Raw genomic sequence first — 23,624 nt, forward strand, 5'->3', positions numbered from 1 at the left:
GTGGCTTTATTGTGCTGCTGTTTTATACATTACTGTAAGCCTTCTTGTGTATATTTATGAAGATGGGAAAGGAGTGCAGAAATAAATAAAAAAACTTTTTAAGATAGGAATATTTTCATGTGGGTGAACAAGGGATTATTTCAATGGCTGATTTCTTTCTGCACCCCTTGAAAATACATTGTTTATTTAACAACAACATCAGCATTTTGCTTACTAATATAAATGCTTGCTCTAAGCTTTCAGCAAGCTAAAAAGCCCAAGGAAGAATAGCTAATACATAGCACACATCTTTCGAAATAATCTGGAAATAAGATTGCAATGGATTATAATGGCATGCTATTAGATTTTATCGTGCTTTTTCACATGGAGTGCCTTATGTGCCAATGGACAGGAGAAGCTATAAAAGCAATATCATTACTAGTATTGTTTGAACTATCCAGGCAAACTAAGGCACTTTAAAATCCTGCTCTTCTTCAGAGCATTGTATTGTCCTTGTCATCACCAAAAGTTAATTCAGTCTAGGTTAATTCTGTACCGATATATAAACCATGTGGGATTTGCGATGGGTTGTGGAAAGTCAAAGACTGGGCATGTTGGCAGTGCTAGTCAATCATCCCTGTACAAGAATGACCCTGTGAATTGCATGTCCTTCTAGTTTTTTTGGCATGGCTATTCTGTAGCAATAAGGTCAACTGAAATCAACCACAATTACTTACCGCATTAGTAAACTGGTTAAATGGTAACGTACCATGCAGGGAGGGGTCAAGCAATACTCATTTCCACATTTTTAAGAACTCGGTCATTTAGTATGACAGCACCTGAACTTTGGAACTCCCTGCCTATTGAGATCTAGCAAGCGCCATCACTGTACTTTTTGATGCCTGCTAAAAACATTTTCATTTAGGCAAGCCTACTTAGTTTCTTAGAATTGTGAGGTAAATTAATCTGCTGTAGTATTTTCACCTTTGTGTGTTTCAAAGTATGGTTGTGAATTTTTCTTGATTTTCTTGTTTTGTCTTTTTGTAAACTGAGATTGTTGGGTTTTGTGTTTTTTTTACAGTCAATTGGAGTATAAATTTTATGGTTTCTCCATGTTTCTCATGTTTCCAATCTTCAGTTCTCCATATTTCCACACCAATTCACATTTTTAAAAGTCCTCTAGAAAATTCATCAGCGTTTTGGTGCTATTTTTTCCTAATACACACATTTTCCAATGCTATTTCCCCTAATATACATTCAGTAATGTATGCATTCTAATGCACTCCTTGCTCTGCGTGAATTATTGTGCACGTTACCTAGCAGGAGATCTGCACTGTAAAATTCAAAGAGCAAATTTTGAAAGGTAGCTGTGTTATGATTCCCATATTGTCTTGGAAGATGCAGATTTGGTAGCTTCTCCTTGAATTGAAATGAATTTCTCCCCTATCCCCAATGGCTTTTTTCAGCCAGAACTCAAGGGAACTCAGTTCCAACACTTCTCAGTTCCATTGCCATTTTCAGAGAACAAGGGAGGTGTTCATGGTGAGTTCTGGCACCTCTTTTTCTAGAGAAATAGCACTGTAGTGTGTGTGTTTGTGTGTGTGTGTGTGTGTGTGTGTGTGTCATAAAAATATAGATAAAAAACCTTGTTACATTAATTTACTGACCTAACTTCACCCTAAAAACAGATTTACCTAAACTCTGTGTAGTACAACTTGGATTATTTACTAGAAAAAACAAATACCCTAGCCTGGGACTGCATACTGCTTGTTCTCATTGTATTTTATTCGCTGCTTTTATTTTCTTCCATTTACTGCCCCCCCACCCCCCGCATTAAGTTTACCACGGAGAGCAGAGGGTCAAATACCCTTGCTTGAAATGGCTGGTGGAAACCGTTTCCCAGAAAGGCAAATTTCAGCAAGTGAGGTTTTCTCCCCTCAGGCCTGCTCTACAAGATGAGAAACGGCACCTATGAATAGGACCCTTGTCCTGCAATGAAGCTGCAAACCTTATCAAACCACACCTGCTCAACTTGTGACCTATACGCAGCACACCAGAATTGTGTTGGTGGGCTATGGGGTCTGTCTAGTGCTTGATGACCCTATTGTTGTTGTTTTTCCAGTTTAGGCAGGTAGAAAAAGCAAGCCATTGACAGGGTCTGTAATATTAGGGTATTTAGAGCCCTGTTCATCCATTACTTGCCTGAAAGGGCAAAGTGGGTGGTTTTTTTGAGGGGTTTAGTCCTGTCACCAAGGTTACATGGCTCCACCCAACCTCTCCCATGTTGAGGCTTAACTTTTTGAGCGTACCTTTTCTATCCACATGGGTTCCCCATGTGATTTAGGACTCTGATCTTTCAAGGGTCTAAATCACACAGGGAATCTGTTAAAATAGCAAAAAATGTATAGAACAAGTTCTAATAAGTGTTGGAAATGTAAAGAGAAAGAAGGCACGTTTTTCCACATGTAGTGGAATTGTAAAGTAATCAAAAGCTATTGGGAAATGATTTATAATGAAATGAAAAAAAATGTTTAAGATAACTTTTGGGGAAAGACCAGAAGCTTTTCTGTTAGGCATTACAGGCCAAGACTTGCCAAAAGAATGGAAGAAACTCTTAAGAAACTCTACAACAGCGGGTAGGATGCTACTAACTAGCCCCCAGATGGAAAGACGACAAGATAACAACGAAAGAAGAATGGCAAGAAAAGCTGATGGAATATGCTGAAATGGTGAAACTTACTGGAAAACTAAGAGACAAGGACAATAAGAGACTTTAAAAAGGACTGGGAACCGTTTATGGTGTATCTACAGAAACATTGCAAAGAAGTGGACTCACAAGCAGGGTTTGAGTAAACACTTACAATTAAGAAAATAAACAAAAAAAGTTAAGAGACAATAAAGGAGTAAATAATAAAACATAAGATGTGACTTGGGAAATAGGGCATAAAATGGTAAGAATATAACAATATTTAATTAAAAGATTACAAAATTAAGGTACAACAACTTAGGCAGGACAAGCAATATTTAAAGAATGAGAAGGGGCAACTGAAGGAAGCCATTGGAGCAGGGAGGGGGATCTATATATGCTATATGTGATAATGATTTTGTTGAAGATAAAATTGTGTGTATATATATATATATATATATATATATATATATATATCACATCACACAGGGAATCTACACAGAGAGGAAGGTTCCCCACCTCGGAAGTTAACCCTCAACAATGTGAGGTGGGCAGAGGAGCTGCACAGCCTTAGGGGTGGGACTAAACACGAGGCCCCACCACAGCCATTTTGTGTCCATGTTGCCCCTTCACACAACTAACACACGAAGAGGGTTTTTAAGAAGCCAAACTCCTGGTTCTGTTAACATCATGCATTTTAAAGCACTCTACTGTTTCCCCCAAAGGATTCTGGGAGCTGTAGGTGGTTAAAGGTGCCGGGACTTGCTAGAAGACCCCCCCCCCCATTCCCCTCTGAGTTACAATCCTCAGAATGGTTTTAACAGACAATCTCTTTTCACATGGAACTCTGGGAATTACAGCACTGCGGGGGGAATTGGGGTCTCCAAACAACTCTCAGCATGTTTAACAAACTACAGTTCTCAGGATTCCTTGGGGGAAGCGATGGCTGTTTAATTCAGGCATAGGCAAACTCGGCCCTCCAGATGTTTTGGGACTACAACTCCCATCACCCCTAGCTAACAGGACCAGTGGTCAGGGATGATGGGAGTTGTAGTCCCAACACATCTGGAGGGCCAAGTTTGTCTATGCCTGCTTTAATCCATCATTAACTACCATTCTGTATTATTCTGGTTTGAGTGGCATCACCTTGGTGTTCCACTGGTGCCATATGTGGGAGCTGTCGCCAGCTTTTGATTGGGGCCACATATGTATTGGTATTGTGGTGATATCACTGTAGGTTCCTATAGGTATAGTGGCAGCACCTAGCTGGGCCATAGGATCACCCTATCAAGTGTGAACTTTGGCTTCCTTTGAATTAGGCAACTCATGTTGTGGAAGTTTACTCCGGAGTAAATCACAATGAATGGGGCTTACTTCCAAGGAAGTATATCTTGTTCTAAATACTTTGCAAGAGGTCCTGCGGTTTCACTAAGAAAAACTAACAACAAAAAAATCCCAATAAGCAGAGAATAAACAAAAAACCAAGGGAGAAAGGTAAGATTATTGTGGCTGGTGACCTCTCCCCCCCCCCTTCTTTCTCTCTCAGTATCAAAGGAATCGACAAAGGGTTTTTCCACACTCCATAAAGTGTTAATAATACGCGCGATTGTTCCAGATTAACTCTCAGTCCAAGGGACGATAAATAGGTGCGAACCTTGCCTGCTGCCGCCTATACTTTTCAAAGTAGCTTCCTTCTTCTTCTTTTTGGAAGAAAACAAATTATAGAGAAGGGGAGTAATTCAAGCGGGCAGTTTTGGCTTTCAGCAGACAGGGGTGGAGAGAGAGAGACAGAGAGAGAGAGAGAGAGAGTGAGTGACGAAGGAGGAGTGCACAAAAGGAAACCGAAGAGCCGGCCACTAAAAACTTTTTGTGGAAATGATTATATTGTGCCACATTTATTGGCAGCCCAGGCTGCATAATTCAACCACCCCCACCCCCAACCCCGGCCCTGATTGCTCTTCCAAAAGCTTAAGATCTCGGATCTCTCGTGCCTTTTGGGCTCGGTTTCGGAAGGAGGCCCAGCCCTTTCGATTTCCACCCGAACCTGCAAGAACCAACATTTCATTTGGAAAGGCGAACCCAGAGCCTCGCTGCGGGACACTCTTCTCGCAAGTAACGCGGGGGACACGGACGCACGCACGCAACCAACTCCTTCTCTCTCAATCCCCTCCTTAAAGGGAGGCGGGATCTCCGGGCATTTGATCTCTGCGATCCCGCCCCTACTCCGGTATCCTAAAGTGGTTCCCAAGCACTCTCTAGTCCGGCAGGCAAACGGGGGGGAGAGGGAGAGAGGGGTGGGTGGGAGAGCAAAGGAGGCAGCCCACCAAAAGTGCAGCGGCGTCTTTCCCGCCCCCCCCTCCCCGCACGCCAGCCCCTCTTCCCTGCACTATGGTGCACCCGATCCACCGCGCTCGAGTCTTTCCGCTCCTGCCGATCAACAACTCTCCAGAGCGGGCAGTGGTGGCCGCAGCAGAAAGCGACTCGGATCGGAGGGATCCCCACGTTTAATAAAAGTGAAGTTGCGGGAGGTGGAGGAGGAGGGAGGGAGAGAGGGAGGGAGGGAAGAAGGAGAGAGGGAGGGAGGAGGGGAGGCAGCCAAGGAGAGTGGGGGAAAAAGCTCTCTCTGAAGTTTTGGCTCCAACAACCCCCCCCCCGCTCTCCTCGCTCCCCCCCCCCCACCTCCAAGCAGCAAGAAGGCGAAAGAAGGGGACGAAACGGGGGTGTGGAAAGGCTGACCCGCTGCAACGGAGCGGCACAAACCACCATGCAGCTTGTGTTATGGGCAGTGGGATTAAGCACGCTCTTCCTGCAAGACTTCTTGAATGTAGCCGGTGCAGCAGCAAGGAAGGAAAGGTTGCATCTGACACAAGGTAAGATACAGCAGCGCCTGAAATAATTTCTTTTTTAATAAAATAAAATAAAAATCATTTTCTTTTTCTTTTTAAGTTTGGCACTGCTTTGCTCGTGGCGGGGTGGGCTGAAGGGGGTGTCACGCTTTTCTTTTCAACGCGGGGAGGCAAAGCGCAGAAAGCGTTCCTAAGCAATTGGAGCTCCAGACGTATCCAGTCTGCTAGCAGCTCCGCCTACAAATATATGTATGCTGTGCTTAAGATTTCGAAACACTTGCAGCCCCGCAACATTGCTGTCGGGAGTTCAGCCTGCTTTGCTTTTCTCTTTCGCTGCCTGTGGCTGGAAAGCAGCCTCCCTAAACATTTTTTTTTAATAAAAAAAAAAAAAACCAACACAAAACCTAAAACTCCAGCACTTGTGCCATGTGTACTTCTGCTGCAAACAGCTGGACATTTCGGTCGGCTCTTTTTCTGCTCAGTGTTTAAAGGCAAAAGTTTTGCATTGGGGAGGGCGGGGGGAAGGGAGCTCCTGTTAGCAAACCTGTTAATTCGTTCACCTCCCGAACGTTTCCTTGGGCTGAACTGAACTGCTTGGCTCAGCCTCAGAAGGATGCTGTTTGCAGTGGCCCAGAACTAAGTGCTTTCTTTCCAGAGCCGCATAGGGTTTTAGGAGATGTCAACCTTCCGGTGCACATACATTCATATATACCTGTGTGCATTTTGCGGTGGTTAAGGAATTTTACATCCCGTTTTTGCAATTGCTGCTGAGTGCATGTGCTGTTCGCAGTGCTTAGCGTGGTTACATAAGAGCGGAAAGTTTTTTTCCCCCCTCACAGGCAGCCTCTGCCCTATTGCTCTAAACTGCCAGCCTCCTTTACCTTTGTGAGCGTTTGCAGAATGCACATCAGATATTTCAAGTGAATGAGGCAAGGGAGAAAGATGGGCAGTGTTCAGAAAAAGCACCTTCCACAGTCACTTACTGTGTCTTTCCCACAGATAAGGAAATGACCCCTCTATGGGGCAGTTGCTGGTTTCCCTTGGTACTGGATTTCTCACAGACCCACAGGGTGGAAATAATATTGTATAGTGCACAGACGCACACACTTGCATCCGCTCACAGGGGATCTGTTTTGTTCCCTCTCGACAGCTAAACTGCTGGAGACTCTGAGTGAGTACGAGATAGTGACCCCCACCCGGGTGAATGAGTTTGGGGAGCCCTTCCCTCCCAAGGTCCACTTTCGAAGGAAGAAGCGGAGTCTCCATTTGGACGCTGAGGCCTGGGGCCCAGATGCTACCTCCTCCTCCTCCCCATCTTCCAGTGCCGTCCAAGCGCACTATAGGCTCACAGCCTTTGGGCAACACTTCTTTTTCAACCTTACAGCCCATTCGGGATTTATTGCTCCTCTCTTCACTGTCAGCCTCCTGGGAGTACCTGAGGTTAACCAAACAAACTTTTACACTGAGGAGGAGGAAAGTGACATTAAGCACTGTTTCTACAAAGGACATGTCAATACCGAGCCCCAGCACACAGCAGTCATCAGCCTCTGCTCTGGGATGGTAAGTTAAGTGGCCTTCCTTTGCTGGTCTTGACTGTGGATGGAGTTTTGTTGTCACAAGATGGACAGCCCCTCTTGTTGTTTATAGGGGCAGGGGTGGGGTGGGGTGGAAGGAATTCATTCTCAGCCCTTGATTTTGAACCACAATTGGGGATGCTTGGGATTATGTCACACTTTTTTTAAACATCCTTGCCCCGTGGGGCTATTGGAACCTGCCTGCATGTAGGAGGAGTGCTGAAGTTAAAGATAAGACTTTTAAACAAAGCAAAACTCCTGTTTGTTAAAAGTTGTTTGCTGATGGATATCAGAACTGGCTGCTTTCCTTCCTTCAGCATCTCTCCCTCCCCCCCCCGCCTTATTTACAAAGCACTCTTTTTTTAAAAAAGCGATACAGAAGTTAAGGAATTGCCATTGTGTTCCGAGGCTAGAGCAGTAGATAAAAAATCAAAGGATTCACTTTTGAGGAGAGCTCGTTTTGATTGATGGGGAAGAGGGAAAAGCAATGCGGGGAGGGAGAAAGGAGGGTTGCGGGGGGGGGGGGGCAAGGATCTGCCAGGAACAAGCAGTGACCATTAGCAAATTCTGGGGTTTTTTTCTCTCCCAAAGGTCATTAGAGCCAAGTCCTTCTCTCCCTCCTATTCCCATTGACAAACACATGAGCAGTGTCCAGCCAAGGAGACTTAACAGGGGAACTGCAGGGCTCTGACGTGAGGCTGGGATTGCGATGGGAGAGGAAGCTGGGAGGTGGGGTTACCCCAGGCGGCTTTTTGGAGGAGGGGGCAGATGGGTGGGTTTGGTGGGAGGAGGATTCGCAGTCAGAAGAACCCCAAACAAGGGTGGTGCTCTGAGCCCGAGAGCCATTTAAGGTGGAAGGAGACAAATAGAAGCAGCGTGTGTTTTCCCCTTTTCTTCCCCCCTCGCTCCCCCTAGGGACGAAAGTTTACTGCTCTACAGCTCTGCAACTTGGAAGTTTCTTGAAAAGTGTCCTTAAAGCCGGCAGGGCTCCTCTCTAGTTTAACAGGTTTTAAGTTGAAAAGCATGGCATGGTGTCAGACAGTGTGCGCAGTTCTTGCTAAGGAAGCCTGCCCAAGGATGGGGGTATATAGTCAGGATAGATACTGCTACTTTGATCCAGTAGGTGGGCTTGCGGTACGGTTCCCAGCTTTCAGAGCACCGAAAGAGTAATTTGATTAAGCTGTCATTTCCCCACTTGGAAGAAGTCCTGTTTTAAGAATTTGTAAGAAAGCTTTGGGTCCTGCTGTCAAAACCTGACGCTCATCAGCTTTCTGTCCCAGTTGCAAGGGGAAGAAAAAAGATGAGAGGTTTTGCTTTTCTTCCCCCTCCCCAATCCCCCCTCTGTTCCAGAGAGAGAGAGAGCTGCAAGCAGCTAAGTTTTAGCCATACTTACCAGGCAGAACTGTCCTGGTGTTGGGGTTGCCTGGGGCAGTGCCCCACAGGTGTACATCAGAGGTGGGAAAGGGATGCAGTGACAGGTAGCCCGTTTTCTCCCCCCCGCAAAACCATGCTCCTTTCCTCCAAGATTCTGCTTGCGCAGTTGTAGTAAACCTCTGTGCCATTGTTGTTGTTGTGATGTTCTGATGCTTAGGGGGCGGAGGCAGTGGAGGGGAGGGAGGGCCCAGGGCTCTGCGGAAAGAGCCACCAGGGGGTGGGAGTGTGTTCTGCCAGCCCTCTAGACAAGCATGGCTTACCAGAAGAGGAGGGGAAATAACACTCATTTTCCTAACTGAGCTCAGGCACTGTGCTTTCCTACTGGGATCGACCTTAAGGGAGTCCAGGAACTTCCCAGCCTCTTCAGCCCGCTGGAAACTTAAGGTGGAAAGGCAAGGAAGACGTCAAGAGAGATCTTCCCTCCACAAGCCCCTGTGGGGAATGGTGGGAATGGGACTGAGCAGGGCCCTATTTGTAACTTGATTGGATGCATAAGAGGGACCACCTCTGCAGCGAGTGTCTTTAAGTGTTCCTGAGATGTGATCTCTTGTGCCACCTCCAATCTTGATCGTGTTTGAGAAATCCAGGATGATAACCTACAAATAAGACGTCCGACAAAGCTGCATGTTGGAAGGTTCGGGACAGATGAAGCAAAGTGCTTCTTCACTCAGTGCATATGGAACTCCCTCCCGAAGGAGGCAGTGATGATGACCACCAACCTGGACCTTAAAAGAGGTTTCTTTTAGATGAATTCATGGAGAAGAGGGCTCTGATGGCTCTTCTGTGCCTCCATGGATGAGGGCAGTAATTCCACTTGCTGGAAACTGCAGGAGGGGAGAGTGCTCCTGTGTTCGAATCCTGGCTTCCCACAGGCATCCAGGTGGCCACTGTGAAAACAGGATGCTTGGACTGGATGGGCCATTGGGCTGATCCAGCAGGCTCTTCTTGACTCTTTTTTAGGTTCTAATAGGAATCCAGCCTGAGAAAAGAGAAGTTTCTCTCTCAGTTCACTCATCCATGCCCAGTGCTGCCGGTTGGTCCAGAAAAAGTAGTAGTAGTAGTAGTAGTAGTAATAATTTATTTATACCCCGCCCATCTGGCTGGGTTTCCGCAGCCACTCTGGGCTGCTTCCAACTGAATATTAAAAACAATACAGCAGAATACATAAATACCTGAAGGTGCAGCTTGTGGCCAGGGAGAACTCTGTGATGAGTAAAAGCAGAACATCTGAGAAATTCCCTCCTGCTGGCTTGCTCATTTGATTGCACCCCAGTGGTAGTTAGTGTGTGGTTTGCACAATTTTTTAAACAGTTCAAGGAGTCAAAGATCAGGACAAAGTCATCTGCTTTCTACTTCATTGTGGTACCTAAGATTCTTTCTGGCCGTTGAGTTTATATTCAAGGAGCTGCAAGTGGACGTTGTTCCTCTGTGGCCAGGGTGGGGAACTGGTGTGGTCTCCAGATGCTGGTGGACTCCAACTCCCATCAACCCCAGCCAGCACGACCAGTTGTTGGGGATGATGGGAGTTGCAGTTCAGCGATGTCTAGAGGCATGCAGTTTCCTCATCCCTGCTCTGCAGGCCTTCAAACACGTCACGTAGTATTCACCTTAAGGAATCTTAGGAAGGAGCCGAGGATGCAAAGCAAATACTGTACATGTCATGTGTACCAAAGACAGTCATGCAAATGCAGCCTTTGTGCAAAAATTCCCATTCTTAGCAGGAGTTTAGAAACAGGGTGGCCAGATGTTTTCATATGTTTTGGAAGCCACCCAGAGTGGCAGGGGCAACTCAGCCAGATGGGTGGGTTATAAATAATAAAATGATGGTGATGATGATGATGCAAGCCATGCCTGTTGGAATCCCTTCTTCAAACCTCTGAAAGGTAAGGAGTCCTGTCCTCTTTTGCCCCCTTCTGCCCTGTTTCAAAGTCTTTGAATCTTCTCCCTCCTTGACATCTCTGTTGGAAGCTTCATGGTATTGTTTTCATTCCTTCTCAGCTCGGCACGTTCAGGTCTCATGATGGAGAGTATTTTGTAGAGCCGCTGATACTGTCTGACCAGCAAGAGTATGCAGAAGAGCACAAAAAGCCACATGTGGTCTACAGACACAGCGCACCTCCGACAGCCGTGCCAAGGGACAAGCAGACTTGCGACACTTCAGGTAATCCCATATTTTGCTTTCCCCTGACCTTTAGCATTGAGTTTGCAGGAGGTAAGAATAATTTTGAAACCATCCAAGGTAGCCCACGAGGATTGGAATCCTAAATCGGGGATGAAGAACTGATGGATGTGGGCTGCTTACTTCTAAGAATATATCCCTAGAATGGATAATCTAGTCGCGTGGCTCAGCTGAGTTGGCTTTGGGCTCTAGCTTTATTGATTGCCCCAAGGCAAAGCTCAGCTCCTTTCAGGTCTGCCTTTCATCTCTTGTGCTTGAATTTTCCCTTTTTTGTTTTGCACTGCTTGTGGAGCTGTGCCCCTTTTCTCCTTCAAACTACAAGGGCACAATATTGCATGAAACTCAGGTAGGAGGGAAGGGGAGAGCTCCTTCGGCCTTCTCTCTCATAGTGTTTGTGCACAAATACATTTACTTATAATGTAAGTAAGGGATGCGGGTGGCGCTGTGGTCTAAACCACTGAGCATCATGGGCTTGCCGACAGAAGGTTGGCGGTTCAAATCCGCACAACAGGGTGAGCTCCCCTTGCTCTGTCCAAGCTCTTGCCTACCTAGCAGTTTGAAAGCACACAAGTAGATAAATAGGTACCGCTCCGGCAGGAAGGTAGATGGTGTTTCCATGTGCTCTGGTTTCTGTCACGGTGTTCTGTTGTGCCAGAAGCGGTTTCGTCACGCTGGCCACATGAACCGGAAAGCTGTCTGTGGACAAACGCCGGCTCCCTCTGCCTGAAAGCAAAATGAGCGCCACAACCCCATAGTCGCCTTTGACTGGACTTAACCGTCCAGGGGTCCTTTACCTTTACGTTACATTTACTTATAAGAATAAATACATAAATAAATTTATTTATGACCCTTGGTGTCCCTTCCAACTTTACAACTCTATGATACCTGCTTAAAACTGAAGATACAGTTAATGCATTGCAGGCTGGTGTTGCTACTTTCATTAACATAAGAACGTAAGGAGAGCCCTGCCTCCAACAGTGGAGATACATCATAGCCATGGTGGGCTCTTGATAGCCTTACTTTCTTTTGCCTTTTGTTCTTACATCTGTTCTAGCTCTTCCAAGATTTAGCTTCAATGGATGTCACTGAGTTCTATTATTAGGTAAAGGTCCACTTTATTCACACCATACATAATCTTATGCACTGATTTGGAAGACAAGAGCTGAGAGTAAGATTACCACTTAACGATAAAGGCCTGTAGAACCTTGCAAAACATTTCAAATGAGACCTCTTGGTCACAGGCCCTGCTCCACTCTCATCTCACACGCTTCACCAGCATCCGGCGTAAATATCCGTAGCGGGTTTGCATGGGGGGAACCATCCATCGCTGTGCCAGGAGACAATTACAATGTTCTTGCCAGTTGCCTCATTGCAATACATCCGCGCATTTATGAGAGAGGCATGAAGAGCCATATTTGCCTAAAACACATGTATGGATTTTTGTGTGTGTGTCCACATATATTTGGGGAGCAGGGATGCCATTGACTTACGTTGCGCTTTGCTGTTATTACAGAATCCTTGAACCCCTTCAATACAGGAATATGCAACTGTCTCATACAAGGGTTGAACCATGGCATGATCAGCACAAACACACACTGTCTATAACTAGATTCCCCCTGCCCCAACTTCAACACAACATGTCTTTTTCTCTCTGCGTGTCTGTTTGCATCCAGTACAGTGGTACCTCGGGTTACATACGCTTCAGGTTACATACGCTTCAGGTTACAGACTCCGCTAACCCAGAAATAGTACCTCAGGTTAAGAACTTTGCTTCAGGATGAGAACAGAAATCGTGCTCCGGCGGTGCTGTGGCAGCGGGAGGCCCCATTAGCTAAAGTGGTGCTTCAGGTTAAGAACAGTTTCAGGTTAAGAACGGACCTCCAGAACGAATTAAGTACTTAACCCGAGATACCACTGAAATTTACTTTTTACTGTCCCTGTATTCCAACTGCCTGGGCGCATTTTGGCCTAGTGCAACGGCAGCCACACATTCTAGTGTAGCTGTTGTTTGTTTTCTCGGGTTGTGTGCTGTCCATGCCATGCAGGAGAGAGGCAACCCGGAACAGGAGAGATTTGGGAGCTGTGAGGTGTTTGGAGACACAAACTACAGTTGCTGGGATTATTTGGCAAGGAAGCCATGACTCTCAATGCGGAATAAGTGCTTTAAATGTGGGCTTCTGCAGAATGAATACTGAACCTGAAACCCCCAGTGCTGGCCCTCACACTGAGTAAGATTGTGTCAGAATTTTGCCTGTGAAATAACTTAAGTCTCTCTTGTTCCAGGTCCCCTCTCTTCTGCTCCAGGTGCCATCTTTGATTGCTATTCGTAACATGATTCCAGCTTGTCAAATACCATGCTGGGGGTGGTCAGGCAAACCTCTCACATGTTTAAATGCCACATGGAGAGGGTGGCTGTTCCCTGAGACTGCTCACCACACCTCCCTGTAGCAGTGTGTTTGGTGAGCTGGTAAAGAGGCCTCCCATGCGTGTTCTAGCTATGCACATAAAACAACCTCTTGCAAGGGTCTTTCTGGGTCCTACAGAAGAAGCCCTGTTTGCATACATCAGTACATGTCTCAGGTCCTTTGTGCTCACTGAGCATGGAAGTGAAAAGCATGACTGGCAGATGAATCAGTGGCCAGGGAGGGGGCTATCCCTTGACCTCAAACATGTTTAAGATGCGCATAGGGGTTTGTTTATATGCAACCATACTACCGTATTGGCCCGAATATAAGCCACACTTCCCCCCCCCCCCAATTCTGACAGTGAAAAGTTAAAGTGTGGCTTATATTCACGGCCTTATGATATCGCTGCTGAAACAGCCTAGGATGCCACCAGAGGGCTGTTGGGGGTGCGGGACAATGGTGCCTGCCTCGTCCGCCGCTCCCAAGCCTCCCCTGAGCTGTCAGAGCGAGGGGGGGGGGAGGCTGCTGGCAAAGTGGGCGGGAGCATGGGGCAATGACGCACAGCCTGCCCGCTGCTCCCAAGCCTTGTAACTGCTGCTGGAGCCCTAGCAAACGGGGTGGCGGATTACTGGTGGCCGGCCACCAGTGCCGCCGCTTCCCGCTGTGGGCCTCTGCTGTCGGGGGGGGGGGTGCCCGCCCAGTGCCAGGAGCGGTGGGATGGCGAGTGCCGGCGGGGGCTGCCGTGCTGCCACTGCCATGCGATCCCCCTCTGCCTGTCCCACCGCTGTTAACGTAGCAGGGGACGCCTACCTGGTGCTGTGTGAGGCGAGCTGCGCCCTCCACAGAATGTCTCTTCTTGCCCAGTCGGCCCCCACTGCTGCTGTTAGGGCCCACCCAGCATGGAGGGGGCAGCTGGCGGTGGGTTGCGGGTGCCCGGGTGGGCCACCTCCCCCAGCTGCACTGTGTAAGGCTGGCACTTTGGAGGAGTGTTGGGGCCTCTTCTGCAGGCCCCCTTCATTTCCCAGTGCGCCATGTTGGTCCTATATTGCCACATTATTTTGCTTGGACCATGTGGTCGCCGCCATGTGGTCATCTTATATTCGAGTATTGTCTTTTTCTCTCCCCCGCCCCCCGAATTTTAAAGGTTTGGTTTATATTTGGTTGTGGCTTATATTTGGGGCAATACAGTATGTGAGAATATCACTAAGGCGTAATGAAGCTGATCATTTGCCTTCACTATGAATGTTTGTGTTGCCGGGGGGGGGGGGGAGAGACGTTTCCGCCCTTTTTCTAATGCAGCTTGGTCACTTCTTTCTTACTTCCCATATTGTGCTGTATTTGCATTCCCAGTCATTGAATTCAGCACCAATCCTTTTTAAAATCAAACCTAGCTCAATACATGGTTCAAGTTCAAGCTGATTGACAATTATGAAAATGATTTAATTAATATCGATTTTATATGGTTGTACCCAGGAGATATACTCCAGGAGATATGTACCTCTGGAAGCTGTGGGCATTTATAGATAATTTCAAATGAAGATAGACTTTTTAAAAAACAACTTTTTGTTTTTAATCCGTTGTTACCCATTCCAATACTCAAGTGGAATATTCTGGCATACAATTTCCCTCCTAGCAATTATTAGGGGGGAATGGGGGTTGGAGAGAACAGTTTGCCAATACACAGTAAAGAATGAAATAATGCAAAATTTGAAAACAAATCTATACTTGCACACGTCTTTGTAATCGCATAAACAGAGAAAATAAAGTACATGATGTTCCCATACTACAGGAAAAGGGTTAACAGCTGCCTCCACTGCTCTTGCAATTCTTATGAAACACTATCTTAATAATAAACATTGCTTTGATTCCTAAACCACTCTCAATACCTCGTTTCCAATATTTTTATATAGAACTTCACAAACCTGTAACGGAATCTATTTATGCCAACATTGTAAAGAGACTTCTTTCCCCCCAACTTACCATAGTTGCTTCCCACAGTTTCTCTTGTGATATTTTATGTATTAATATCCTGTGCCAGATGTCTGTGTACTATTCCTCTCAGAGATGACGTTCATTGTTTTGATGTGCTTTTAAACGCTATTTGGCTCTCAAGGTCCAGGCATCTGCCACAGCACTCATCCCGAGCTAATTCTCTTTGTGTTGTGGGCAGGTAGTCTTTTGCCCAGGCCATCATCTTAATCATAGCTGCTTTGTTGTGGTTTTTCTTTATCGTTAATCTTTCATGTTGATTTGTGTGTAGCGGGCTTGAAGCAGGAATTCATTTGATTCCAGTTGACTGGAACTAGTAGTGCAAAAATTAGTATTCGGGGTAAAGCGAGTGGGTGAGGCAAAACCCCTTGCTAGGAGTTGCGTTAACATGTGAGAAGGCTGTGGGGAGTAAGCTTGCCAGCTCTGCTGTCCACCACTCGTTCCGATCGCCTGCCATGAGTTGGAAGCCGAAATCCTGGAGCAGGGATTTGCATAAGGAAAGCCCTGCAGGATCAGACCACAGGCCCATCTAGCTTCCTGTTCTTACAGCAGCCAAAGGAAGCTCACATGCTGGAGATGAGGGTAACAACATTCTCCCCACTTGGGATTCCACCGCCCTCAAGAGCAGAGGAGGCTCCTCATGTTAGAATCCTGATTTTTCCAGTTTGGGGACCTTCCACAAGTACATGGGGCTCCCCACTTCAGTCAACGCTCCTTCAGTTCATGGGGGAGGCAGGTGGAATAGTAGTGGGGGTGGAGTTAACACTCGCCCCTCCCATGGAGCACCCACCCCATGTTAATTTAATACAGTGGTACCTCGGGTTACATATGCTTCAGGTTACATACGCTTCAGGTTACAGACTCTGCTAACCCAGAAATAATACCTCGGGTTAAGAACTTTGCTTCAGGATGAGAACAGAAATCGTGCTCTGGCGGCGCTGCGGCAGCGGGAGGCCCCATTAGCTAAAGTGGTGCTTCAGGTTAAGAACAGTTTCAGGTTAAGAACGGACCTCCAGAACGAATTAAGTTCTTAACCCAAGGTACTCACTGGCTGAAGAGAACTAGAGAAAGCATGAGAGGTGTCTTAATGGCAATCAGTAGGGCTGGGCGATATGTCAATACAGTCATACCTCAGGTTGAAGTAGCTTCGGGATAAGTATTTTCAGGTTGCGCGTTGCGGCAACCCAGAAGTAACAGAGCACATTACTTCTGGGTTTCGCCACATGCGCAGACAGTCAAAATGACGTGCATGCACGGAAGCGGCAAATTGTGATGCGTGGACGCGGGTTGCGTTCGCTTCTGGATGCGAACAGGGCTCCGGAACGGATCCCGTTCGCATCCAGAGGTACCACTGTAAATCAACCAAAACCGGTCCATATTGTGATACCAGTTTCATAATTTTTGATATGGCAATATATCATGAATCATGGTATGTGTGCTATGTAAAAATCACAATGCGGGGAAAACTGTGAAGCCAGCCAGTGCTTCTCTTGATTCCTGCAGCCCCTTTTATCTCTGCCAGCTCAGCTCTCTCCTGCCAGGAAAAATCACAATGTGGGGAAAACCATGAAGCCAGCCATTGACTCTGTGTAGCTCCATCCTTATTTCAGACATTGTGATATATCGATGTATCACAATGTTGAAAACCAGATATCGCCCAGCCAGGGCTGGATTTAGGTTTGATGAGGCTGTAAGCTACTGAAGGTGATGGGGCCCTTTATATGTCCAGCTGTGTCAACAACAAATTGTCGCTAGTTTTTGTGTTGAATATATGCTATATGGACCATGCATGCAGTCCATGCAGAATGTAGGCACCCTATATATAGAAATGAGCAAACCAGTGATATTTTAGGGAGCAGGCTAGCAGGCAGGGCCCATTACTTGCATCATAAGTAAGTATACCTGAAGGAGCATCTCCACCCCCATTGTTCAGCCTGGACACTGAGATCCAGCGCCGAGGGCCTTCTGGCGGTTCCCTCGCTGCGAGAAGTGAGGTTACAAGGAACCAGACAGAGGGCCTTCTTGGTAGTGGCACCCACCCTGTGGAACACCTGCCTTCAGATGTGAAGGAAATAAGCAGCTATCCTACCTTTAAAAGACATTTGAAAGCAGCCCTGTTTAGGGAAGTTTTTAATATTTAATGCTGTGCTGTTTTTAACACTTGATTGGGAGCCGCTCAGAGTGGCTGGGGAGACTCAGCCAGATGGGCGGGGTATAAATTATTATTATTATTATTATTATTATTATTATTATTATTATTGAAGCCTACACAACACAAAACACTTGCTGTATGTGGGTTTTATTTTATTTGTTTTTGGAAATGTACATCCAGGTTTTTTTCCCCCCCTTTAAATTTTTCTTGGGGCCCCAATTAGCAACACTCGCCTAGAGGTGTAAGAAGGGCTGACTTCTCAAGAGAACGGTACCTCTGACAAGGCTTTTTATTGTTTGTTCTTCCAAAGGTTGCTGCTGGACTATGCCCCTCTGGTTTCTCTCTTCCAGCTGTCTCTGCTCCCTTCTTGGAGATCAGATGCTGGAGACTCAGAACAGTTGGAAGGAACCATGGGATCTGGCACATTTGATCAGCAACCCTTGGGAGAGTGGATCAGCAGAGCATGGATTCCGCTGAATCAAAGGTAGTTGGAGGGACCCTGAAAAAAAAAAAAACTTGTTTGGGGATGCTCCTGTTAATCTCCCTCCATTCAGTGATCCAGTGGTCCACACATCTGGGGAGGATAATGAGGGCCATCTTCTAACTAGCCTCCCATTGCTTGGCTTTCTTTAGTAACCCCAAGGAAGACTCAACCATTTTGTGTTACTTGATTGAAGATTCAGTAGGATAAGGTTCAGATCCATAGCTCAGTGGTAGTGCATCTGTTTTGCATGCAGAAGGTCCCAGATCTCCAGAGAGACTGCCTGAATCCATGGAGAGCTGCTGCCAGGCAATGCTGAGCTAGGACAGTGGTCTGACAAGGCAGGTTCCTATGTTCTTACGTTCCCTCTTCTCCAGAAGATGCCTGCATTGCTATTCATCATTTCCTATGATCATCGCAGTGTATCTTCTTGTGCTGGTGTCAGCCGCCTTGAAGATGTATGGGAGGCAGTGTGCTCCTTTGCTCATACTCCCCTGCTCTGACCTTTCTATTTGGAGAGAGTGGCTTGCCATCAAAAGAGGATTGGGGGGCTGGCGGGGGCTATTGTCAGCTTCATCATTGCAACTTGGCTCGCCCCGGTCCTTTTATGCGGGCCGACTCCATCAGTCACAGTTGCCAGCCAACCAGAGAGAAAAGAAATAATCTCGTGGAGTCTTTGAAGCTCAGCTGTGTTCCAGTGGGACGCTTGGGTTAGCTTTTACAGCATTACCGGAGCAAACAGTTGCATAAACGCCACAACTTTTGCAGCAAGTGGCTCAAGGATAAAAATGGCAAAACTTGCGGAGAGATCTGCAAGCCGCATTCTTAATAGCTAAGCTCTGTGAGACAGGGAAGAGCTTAGTGTAGCTTAACTGGAAATGAGGGTTTCTGAGTACCAGTATCCAGTAAATATTTCTTAAACACGATGATTATTTTAGATAGCGTATAAGAACGGGGACCTCGCAAGGGAAATTAGTCTTTGTTTGGAACATCACTTGCACTCAAGAAGTTATTTCTCTTTGCCTCTTCTTCCAAGGTGCTGCGAAACACCACGTCCTGGTGAATTTCCCATGACTCACACAAAATCACTGATCACATTCCCAATCCTCCAGACCGAACTCCCTCCCCCCCTTCCTTCCTCTCCTCTCATGCATGGCTTAACAGGCCATTTCCTGATTCCTTCCAACACGTGTCTCAGTGGGACACTTCATCCATCCCTCCTCCCCAATGTTGTCAGAGTCCCAGGTATGCCACACAGCAAGCCTGGGAGGGGGCTGGGCAATAGGGACATAGAGGGAATGAGCAGGAGACATCGCAGAACTTCTGATCTCCTGCTGCATTGGGAGATCTAAAGGCACGTATATGTTCTCTGGCTTTCAGCCCAGCAACCCTGATTTGGGAGAAAGCTAATACACAAGAGAGCTGGCCAAACATTGAAATGAATGGTTAAAATCACTTGTGTGAGATCTCCATTTGTGTATCACAGTGATTGTGGAGCTTGAGATTGGGCTAAGGGGCCAAGGTCCAGAGAAACCAATAGTGTACATGCCAGATATAGGGGGCTTTTCTTTACCAGAGTCAGGCCGTTGGCTCAGTACTATCTACAACACTGACTGGCCAACCAGCTCCCTGTTGTTTCATAGGGACTTAGCCTTAGACTAAAATGGACACATTGGCCTTTCAAGCTTAGCAGTAGCTCTCCAGGGTTTTAGACAGGAGTGCTTCCCAGCCTGGGGAGACCTGGTATTCAACCGAGGACGCCCTAACATTGAGCTACAGCCTCATCCTGAAAGGTGTGCTTTCCTAGCTTGTCCTCAGAATGCCAGAGATTGAATCTGAGGCCTTGTGGATGCTCTGCCACTGAACCACAACTCTTGCCACATTTTAAAAAATTGTGTGGTGTTCAGCTTCAGCAGGTCTTGCTGAAATGTTAAGCAGTTTCCCCTCCCCCAGTTCCATGCACCTTCAACCTTGACCAAAAAGGATAGGCTATTTAAACGGGATTGTGATGCAGAAGGTTCAAGACAGCAGCACCAGTGTGCAGGGTTTTGTGTCGCTTAGCGCTCCTCTAATCAGAGGCAACTTCGAGTGCTTTCTCTGCTGGTGTGTGCCAGCATCCCTGTTGAGTTGGCCTTTCAGATCCCAGCTTCAAATAACATTTGATCTAAACATTTCCAGTTATTGTGGGGAGGGGATGTGGGCAGGGAAGCGAAGGAAGAAGGAGGGACTGGGAACTTAAAAATAATCTTTAATAAAGAAAGGAAGCACTGCAGAACTTGGGAGCCTCGTCTTTCCTGTGAGCCACGGAGGAGGGTGGGCTTGAGAACGAGACGGAGGAAAAAAAGAGATTGGCTCGATAGTTCGGATGCTCGCTTGACTTGTGGGAGAGGAGGAGGTGGAGAATAGTTTCAAGGGCAGGAGGTGTGACCCTTTGGAGCGGAAAAGGTCATAAAATGCTACCGAGTCATGCTGTTGTAAAATGCCGGATGCTTGTTTCATAACACTCTCATCGTTCCTGGTTAAGAGTTCTGCACGTATTTTCTTACAATGTGTCCCAAGTATTCCATGCCAGGAAAGCGACATCACTCATCTGTTCTGCATACAGAGGGACCCTGGCACTTCCAGGTAGGGCTGTGGAGGAACCCTGCCTCATATCTTGGGGAGCCACTGCCAGTCAGCATAGACTAGATGGCCTGAGGCAGCATCCATTGTTCCTAGATTTTTATACTACAGGTGGGGTTTCCCCCCTCCAAATCTACTTATAGGAAAGACATTATGGCCTGGTGAACCCTTGGCTTTCTCATTCCTGGTGGATGATAACTGTTGTCATTATGGTCCAACTGTTTTCCAGAATTGCAGGATGCCCTAAAATCTAGCATATACTGTCCAAATTTGGACCACAAAATCTGAGTTTGATAAGCCAAGATGTGCACTAGCTTCACGTACAGCTTCTTTATAGCTCCCTTTCCACATACAAGCCACAGTTAACTATAGTTTCCTTAATCTGAACCAGGTCAGTGGCTTCCAAACAAGGTAAGATGATGTTATATGAAATTGGTTTTCTGATCCTTGATAGCTGTACCCAGTTGGCATTCCTTCACTGGCAGAAAGCTTTTGCCACCAGTAGAGGATTCCATCACCGGAACGGAAAGGGAGGTGATGTTTAGCAATAGCCCCTTTACACCTTGCAGGCCCCTGCAACCCCTACCATACTTCTTTGGTGGCTCCCCCAAACCTCTGGAGCAGATTTCGGGGAGTGCAAAGGGAAAAGGGGTTCTTGGCTTCTCCCCATTCCACTGATGGAAGCCAAAGAGCCTTATCAGTTGCTGGAAACCATAGGAAGGGAGAGTGCTGTTGTGCCTGAATCATGCTTGCTGTTTTCCCCCAGGCAACTGTTCATCCACTGTGAGAGCAGGATACTGGACCAGATGCTCTTCTTAACGTTCTTCTGTTACATGCCCAAAGTTGATAGGCATTGCTGTTCAAATGGTGTGTGTGAGTCGTGTCTTGTGATTGGTTATGCAGGGTGGGGCTTACCTGATGCACCCACCCACCCACCCAATATTTTATTCAAGTTGGCAGCCCTGAGTATATACATTTGTATTCTGCTGTATAACATAAAGTTTTCTGGGCTGCTTGCAATAAATAATTAAAACAACAACAACAATGAACTGCAACAAGTCCACAACTTAGGCACATTTAACTTGTGTGCCTTCAGCTTTATGTGCTTGGCAAAGAATAAAAATAACAATAAGAAAGGAGGGCAGGGTTCCAGGAAAAATTGCTTGGGCAATCCCAACCACCATTGAACCCGATGGGTTTTGACTATGCACGATTTTGGCTTTAGGTGCAAACCCCAGAATGTAATCCTCACGTAAGTTGCAGCTGACTGTACAAAGTGAAAAAGATCAAACAATTAGAAAAGGGGGGCAATCCCACATAAATAACAACAATACAGAACTTGCCACACACCCAAAATTAAAAACATATTTGCTATGTTTACGATATAGCAACACTGAAGAGTTAGAATCCAGAATAAAACCCAGGCAGAGTTGAAATGAAATGAAATAATGTACTGGGACTAAGCAGCAAAGGCTAGGGAACATAAATGTCATCTTAATAGTTACTGAACGTTAATAATGATAGAGTTTGGCTAAGCTCAGAAGGGGTCATATCCCCACAATAAGTGTTCCATCACAGACAAGGTCCTCCCTGTCACTGCCACCAACCAAACTTCCAAAGGTTGTGACACAACCAAGAAGGCCTCATAAACTTTGTAACATTCATACAAGGCAATTAGAGAAAAAAGAGCTCCTTCAGGGTTGTTGTTGTTTTAAAAAAGAACAGAGGCCCACATTACCTAAATTATTTAAAAGGACCATAGAGGGCATCCAAAGAGGATTTTAAGGTTCTGGTAGTCCAAGGGCCTGTCTGTAGAGAGGTTTGGGGAAAATAAGCTGGACTAGTGGGTGACTAGGTGACACAGGATCAGTATGCTACAAGCAGTATTTAAACTTGTTGTGGAAGCGCTGAGCAGGGAACCCACGAGCCATTGAGTACAGTCACACCCCCTCTTACTTCTGAGGTAACTTTAGTGGTAGGTATTCCCCTTTCTCAGGGGTTTCTCTAGTACAGGAATAGGCAAACTCCAGCCCTCCAGATGTTTTGGGACTACAATTCCCATTGTCCCTGACCACTGGTCCTGTTAGATAGGGATCATGGGAGTTGTGGTCCAAAAACATCTGGAGGGCCGAGTTTGCCTATGCCTGCACTAGTACAAGAGGAGGGTCATAGGTCAGTAGAGTGCTACACATCCTTTGTATGTATGATGCCCCTTGTTGAAGCCCCAGATATCTCTAGTCAGTAATACTGGGCTTGCATGTGAGATACAAGGCACAGAAAGTCCTGCTCAGTTCCTGATTACAAAACCTATGGCTGGTGTTCAGAAACTTGTAGATTGTGAATGAGTCAGCCAGTGTCAAGGGGGGGAAAGTGTCAGGGAAAACCAGCCTTAGGAACCATTCTGTGCCGGCCTTGCTTACCAAACGAAGTGTGGAATACCTATGGAATACCTTCATATGTGATTGTTGTCACGTTTGCAAGTACCTTGCAATCTCAGGCTGCTTCTCTGTCTTGATCGATTGATTTTATTTTTTTTCCCAATTCTGCATGCTCTCTTCCTTTTTTTTTTTTATTGCATTCAGAGGCTGTATTTTTAATTAGCTGTTTCTGGTATTTCCTTCTCAATGTCATGAATGGTTTTAAACTCTTGTTTTCTTATCAGTTGACCTTTCCTTGGGCTTACTCGGTTTCCTTCCTGGCCTCACCTTAACGATTCCCACCCCCCCAAAAGAAATGTAATCCAAGTTGCCCTCATCGTGCACCACACCACTTCCCCCCTGACCTTTGTTTGGGATTGCGGTGGGGTCTGCCTCTGGCTGCAGCAACTGATAAGGGTGGATTTCTCATATGTCAAAATGGGAAATGAAAGCAGTTGTCTGGGGCCAACTTTTCCTCCTTTTTTCCAAGTGGAATGTGAGGTGCCTTGCACTTCTTGTGCCTTTTAAAGCAGCTGTGGTGAGGGCAGGGATTGCAGCAGATTAGATCTGAGGTCAATTTCAATCCTGATGTGTCATAGTTCCACAAAGGCTTGACCGCTCCAGCGACCTAACGCTGCACATTTCGTTTGTGGCTAGGAAAGGTGACCAGAGACCTCGCCTCCTTGAGAAGAGGTAAAGGGGTTGTAATCAAGGAAGGAAAGGACTTCCGCCGATTCTCACCGTGGTGGCAAGAAGCTGAAATGGTTCTCAGCACAGTGCCAGCCTCTGGGAGAACATATAGGATCTGACGCCAAAGTCTTTCTTCGCCTCTCAGCAGTGGCTGATAAGGTGGAGGGGAG

General features: G+C 46.5%; 1 protein-coding gene and 1 long non-coding RNA gene across 7 annotated transcripts in view; one reads left to right on the forward strand and one right to left on the reverse strand.

Moving 5' to 3' along the window:
• The window catches only part of LOC309337359, a 28,019-nt gene extending 19,291 nt beyond the window's left edge, over positions 1-8,728 (reverse strand). For 2 of the 3 annotated variants that reach the window (XR_014154205.1, XR_014154206.1), the window contains exon 1: positions 8,479-8,703. This is a non-coding gene — a long non-coding RNA (uncharacterized lncRNA). Of the gene's footprint in view, positions 1-8,478 lie in introns of all 3 variants that reach the window. The other variant, XR_014154207.1, reaches the window with a different exon arrangement.
• ADAMTS9 (ADAM metallopeptidase with thrombospondin type 1 motif 9) overlaps positions 3,865-23,624 on the forward strand; it is a 139,492-nt gene continuing 119,732 nt past the window's right edge. For 2 of the 4 annotated variants that reach the window (XM_081852249.1, XM_081852250.1), the window contains exons 1-3: positions 3,866-5,535; positions 6,662-7,071; positions 10,518-10,680. In XM_081852249.1, the coding sequence (XP_081708375.1) occupies positions 5,430-5,535; positions 6,662-7,071; positions 10,518-10,680 (679 nt within the window). In that variant the 5' untranslated portion in view covers positions 3,866-5,429. Of the gene's footprint in view, positions 5,536-6,661; positions 7,072-10,517; positions 10,681-17,594; positions 17,729-23,624 lie in introns of those variants that run through there. The other 2 variants (XM_081852251.1, XM_081852253.1) reach the window with 2 other exon arrangements.

This window comes from Podarcis erhardii (assembly GCF_964252035.2).
Source record: "Podarcis erhardii genome assembly, chromosome: 2".
Classification (NCBI taxonomy): Eukaryota; Metazoa; Chordata; class Lepidosauria; order Squamata; family Lacertidae; genus Podarcis; species Podarcis erhardii.